Source organism: Populus nigra, chromosome 10, assembly GCF_951802175.1.
Source record: "Populus nigra chromosome 10, ddPopNigr1.1, whole genome shotgun sequence".
In the NCBI taxonomy this organism is placed as follows: domain Eukaryota; kingdom Viridiplantae; phylum Streptophyta; class Magnoliopsida; order Malpighiales; family Salicaceae; genus Populus; species Populus nigra.
In genome coordinates, this window is record NC_084861.1 from 1,950,508 (window position 1) to 1,955,790 (window position 5,283).

General features: G+C 33.3%; 1 protein-coding gene across 2 annotated transcripts; it reads right to left on the reverse strand.

Annotated features, from left to right (window-relative positions):
* Positions 1-499: 499 nt before the first annotated feature.
* Positions 500-3,249, reverse strand: LOC133705511 (uncharacterized). Of its 2 annotated transcripts, none has more exons than XM_062130764.1 (2): positions 2,903-3,249; positions 500-2,730 (listed from the first exon to the last, which is right to left on the reverse strand). In XM_062130764.1, the coding sequence occupies exon 2, from the start codon at positions 2,726-2,728 to the stop codon at positions 740-742; it is 1,989 nt and encodes a 662-aa protein (XP_061986748.1). In that variant the 5' UTR covers positions 2,729-2,730; positions 2,903-3,249; the 3' UTR covers positions 500-739. The 2 variants fall into 2 exon arrangements, with proteins under 2 accessions (XP_061986748.1, XP_061986749.1); XM_062130765.1 differs by having other exon boundaries at positions 500-2,733.
* Between the last annotated feature and the right edge of the window lie 2,034 nt (positions 3,250-5,283).

The window sequence follows — 5,283 nt, forward strand, 5'->3', positions numbered from 1 at the left end:
ATGCTGTTTTTCTTTTCAATTTCATCCTTTGATACTGTTTTTTTTTTTTTCAAATTGAACTTTGTGATTTTCGTTAGTTTTTTTTACATGGGGTTTATCTTGGTTTCATTGCTCGAGTTGCGGGTTTGATGGGGGTGACTCAGGTTTTTTTTTAGGTTTGTTTGTTTTTTTTTTCATTTTTCCTATTAAGAACAGGTTAAGTTTTATAATCGAACAACATTTTTTTTTTACCTTGTATTGGGTTATTTTTTTTTTAACCTTGTATTGAGTTATCTCATCTACATGATCCATATTATAGGTTTGGTAAGCTTACCTGGATTGCTGGTGATTTTTTTTCCTGTATGCTAATTGATTTGTTTTTTAATTTCATCTTTTGATTTGTTTTTTGATTTCATCAAAATTGAACTGACTAAAATTAAGTTCTGTAATTTTTTTTAATTAATTTGTACTTCAAATTACAACAATGGAATGTTATTGAACTTCATAAACGAACACGGAATTCCCACCAAATCTAAGTAATAATTACATTAGAACAAGATAATAGATAATGTAGTTATTGTCTTTCGATAATTTTATGACCTCTCATGATATACATCATCTACAAACAAATAAAGAATGCCAATCCTAACCAAGAAAGAGCAGTGTGAGCCAACATGTGCTAGTTCCGCAAAGCTGGCAACAGGTGCTCGTCGTTGTTGATAGACAGCCAAGAGAATAAATCAACCGCCTCCTTCACTTGCTACCTTGAACACAGAGCATTGAGCAGCACATGAGCCAGCATGAGGTCCACAAAATACTGGTGGCCGATTTCACCATCCCTCCACTTCATCTTAGCTGGAGCTCTGCCATAATGTACCCCATCACTGCACCGATTGTCAAAATGCCATGGAAAAGTCATATCAAAGTTATCTATCACACCAGAAACCAACCCAGCTCGCCTAAATTTATCTAGCGCAACCCAATTAAATACCTCCATCTTGTTCGGATTAAATGCTAGTGATCTTGCATACCCACCAGTGGCTATTGTTGTCCGGTAAAAGATCTGTGGAACTGCCAACCCTCTCTGCTTCACCGAATCCATGACTTCTTTCCAGAATGATGCTGCATACCCTGCTCCCTCTGAATATGCTCTAAAACTATGCCAATGCACGCCATCATGTAAACCTGAATTCATGATTATAGTGTCTGGCACTGTGTCCTCTGAGAAGTACTTCTTCAACAGATTCCTAAATCTTTCATTTACCAAGGAATTAAATCCTTCATAATTCATTGTCTCATTCCAATGACCATTGAAAATGCTAGTAATTCTAACACTTTGAGATGCATCTTTCGGGTTTGAAAAGTTCATATCAAACCGTCTAGGAACTGATGGTATTTGAGGCAAATCCAACACAAAATTGAGCATGTTTCTTATAGTATCAACATGATTTGAATCACCCCAAAAGAAAATCCAGCGATTCTTCAAGCAATTCCAAGCAGAATCAGCTGAGAAAAGCCTAAATGAACAGTGACTTGAATACACCCAGCCATTACTCTCTAACAACCCTAAAGAACCACTACACCAAGGACTTTGGCATGGAAAATCTGGCGCCAGACAGCGGTACCGGCCATCATTACTGATTTGGCAACCATCATTTTTAGCCTGCCTAGTCCACCTTCCTAGCCAAAGATCTCTATTGAAATCAGATTTTTCACAAGTTTCAATCTTTGGCAACTGAGCACCGCCCTTAACAAACTTGATTCGAAACTTACGCAATTGTTTATCAAAAGCAACTCTCTGTGGATAATATTTAAGACCTTGAAAATGCCTAAAGAGCAAAATAAGAGTAAGATTATAATCACCAGAAAAATCAGGATGAACTTGAAGCAAAATAGAGTAAGACCCATTTCCAAAATCCCTGACTAAAGGCCTTGATTTCCATGCCTCCCCTGAAAGATCAGTCTCGAAATAATCGCCACCTGAACAAACAAGATTCTTGGACTCATCCAGAGCTTGAAAACCAAATTCATGACTATCACCAGCTGTCAACTCAATCAAATCTTTACCATCCAGTCCAGGAATCACAATCTCCACCGTACGTGACCCTCTACAAGGCTCCCCTTCAGGAGCTAGCCACCTAGAAAGAAGGTTTTCCGTCACGTTTGGCTCCAATGCAGTCGACACCCACTTCAGACTACCATCTGATCCATTCCTTCCTGAGGCTAAATTCTCCAAAACTCCATCTGAATAATTCTGAGCAAAAGAAACATTCTCGTCGTTGTTTAGTACTATGTTAGAACTAGGTGGGACCCTGGTATCAATGTCGTTGTTCTCTTGGGCTAATGGGTTATTTGTGGTGCCATTTTTTGTGACTGTAGAGAAATTTTGAAGGGTTTCTTGTCGCTGGGTTAGATTTGTGAGTGGGTGTTGTGTGTGAGGTTTCTTGTCGTTGCTCTCTTGGGCTGATGGGGTATTGGTTTTGCCATTTTTTGTGATTGCAGAGAAATTTCGAAGGGTTTCTTGTTGCTGGGTTAGATTTGTGAGAGGGTGTCGTGTGTGAGGTTTCATGGTCAAATATTGCTTCGTGGACCTTCTTGATTCGACAATGCTTCTAATGGTGCCCCCATCTATGCTCCCAATAACCACCATGCCAAGGAAAACAATAGCTGCTAGTACATGAAGACGCCATTGGAGCACAAAGTTTGAGCGGTGAAAAATCCATGACTGGCTCTCTCCTTTTTCAGGCATATCTGCTAAGAAACAACACAACGAAAGTAGAAAAAGTAAAAATTCTTGGAGAATAATTTGACGACAGCAAGATTATGACACTCCAAAAAAGGTATAATCTTTTATAGTATATCCCTCTTGAAACAAAAAGCCTCGATTTTCTCGACAAAATAAACAGGAGAAGGGTTTTCTTACTCTTATAAACCCTTTGGGAAGCTAATTTTCTCTGTGAAGCAAAAAGTAAGGTAATGTAGTTTATTAGTAGTTGCACGACAGCAGTGTGTACCCTTTTAATACTTGTATATCTATCGTTCTCTGGTTTTCAAATATCAAGAAGAGCTTTTCTATTCAAGAAAGAAGAAGGAAACACAAAACAGTCTTCTTGTTGTTGTTAACTCGAGTTTGCAGGTTCATGTCGGGTCTTTGTATCCAAATAAAACTCAAACAAAGGAATCAAAATCCTTTTTTTTACCAGAAAACATATGAGGATTAATCTCTCTTGGTTCGTTTATACAGTTTTGAGTGTCGAAATATATTTCTTAATTACTAGGTTTCCTTGTTGACTTGTATTTATAATAGAACATGTTTGTAGATACTTGAATGGGATTTATTAAATTTATTCGAATATAACTACTTATTTATGATGAAAAAATTAATTTTGTTTTATGTAAAAATTAATATAAAACTTTTATTTATTATTGAATTAGAAAAAATATTTTAATTACATCACATGACGTCACAGAGACAAATATACATTGAAAAAATCAATAGCATATGGGTAAATACGCGTCTACACAATCAAAAGTCAATAAACATACTATAAATTATTCAAACACAAATCAATGTGTTCAGGTTTGAAATCAATTGTTAGCGATGGTCGGACGCTGAAGACTAGGTATTTTCTTTCTTTTCTTTATTTTTTTCGATCAGTTCTCTTTTTCCATTTTTTTTCCTATCTTTTTTTTTTTTTTTTTTGTGGTGCATTATCTAGGGAGCTCTTTATCTCTTTTGTATGGGGTTTTTATATTTGTGGTGCATTATAGTTCCTAATTGATTTAGAAACTTTTTTCTCTCTTTTTTTACAATTTTCTAATATTAACTTGATTTCTTTTTTTTTTATTTTTTTTATTTATATGGTCTTTTATTATATTTTTTTAGTCACCTCGGTCCTTCTCTTTCTTGCCTCTCGTTTGATTCTCTAAACTTTAATCTTTTGTTTTTGTTATATTTTTAATTATTATCTTTCTATCTTGTCACACAAGATAAGATAAAATAAATTGAAGTGCTAAAAATTACAAAATGATGAAAATTAATTGGATTTCATTGAGAATATATATTTTTTTTAAAAATAATATTTTTAAACTAAATAAAAGAGTTAGGGGTAAAAAAATGATTTATAATAGTTATTCTCTATTTATAATATTTATGGTACAAAAATATTAAAAAATTCATTTTTCTTTATCACTGTATAATAAGTTTGAAGAATAAAATAGCATAGGGAAATCTAAATAGGTTCCAATTTTTAGTTGACTAGTCTCATCATAATATTTAAAAATATATTAAAATTATTAGGTAATTATTCTCGAAATAAAATATAAATGGATCCAAATTATTAGGTGATATATCTTGATATAAAATTTAAAGTATATCAAAATTATTAGATGACCAGTTTAAATGGTTCAAAATTACTAAGTGGTCAATTTTAACAAATAGATCAAAATTATTAGGTATAGTTTGACATGAAATTTAAAATAAGTTCAAATTATTAGGTTATCCATTTCAATATAAAATATAAAATTTAAAATTTAAAATTAAGTTAAAATTGTTAAAGTGACCAATCCTAATAAAAAAATTTAAAATTGATGCTCGAAAGGAAAATGTAATTGGATTGATAAGTTTCAATTTAAAATAAAAGTATCATTTGATTAATAAGTTTTTGCTTAAAATAAAAATGTCATCAGATTAATCTTTACTTATCAATTTAATGTGTTTTGGTTTAATTTTTTGCGTTTAATTCCTGAGAGTAGTATTTAGTAGATTTTTTTGACTTTAATAATTAATTGGATTGATGTGAGGCATGCTTTTAAAATCGTTCAAGGAATAGGTTAGTTTAATTTAATTTATTATTCATTATTTTACACTTGCTCGCATATCGCCTTAAAGTAAAGAAAATATGCATAAATACTAAAAAAAAAAACCTCAAGAACTTCATAAAATGCTGAATAGATATAGAATTATTTAAATATTTTATGTATTGACCATAATGCCCTTGATGTGTTGCAGGGATCTCCGTGAACAGAACAGCTACCGACAGGGCGTCTTTGACCGGGTCGTATGGGAGGGGGGAGGGGATCGTCGGCGGGGGCATTAATGTCATTTAGGATGGTGGTATTAAATTGCTAGGCATAGTGGGGGATAGCTGGTGTCACGTGAGTGAGCTTCTGAGAACGGGAACCACAACGGGTCCACTCATGGCATCCCATGAGAAATGAAAATTACCTTTTTCTCTTTTTTGTTTGTTCGCATAATTTTTCTTTTTTGGGAATCAGAAAAAAAGAGAGTTTTAAAAATACGGG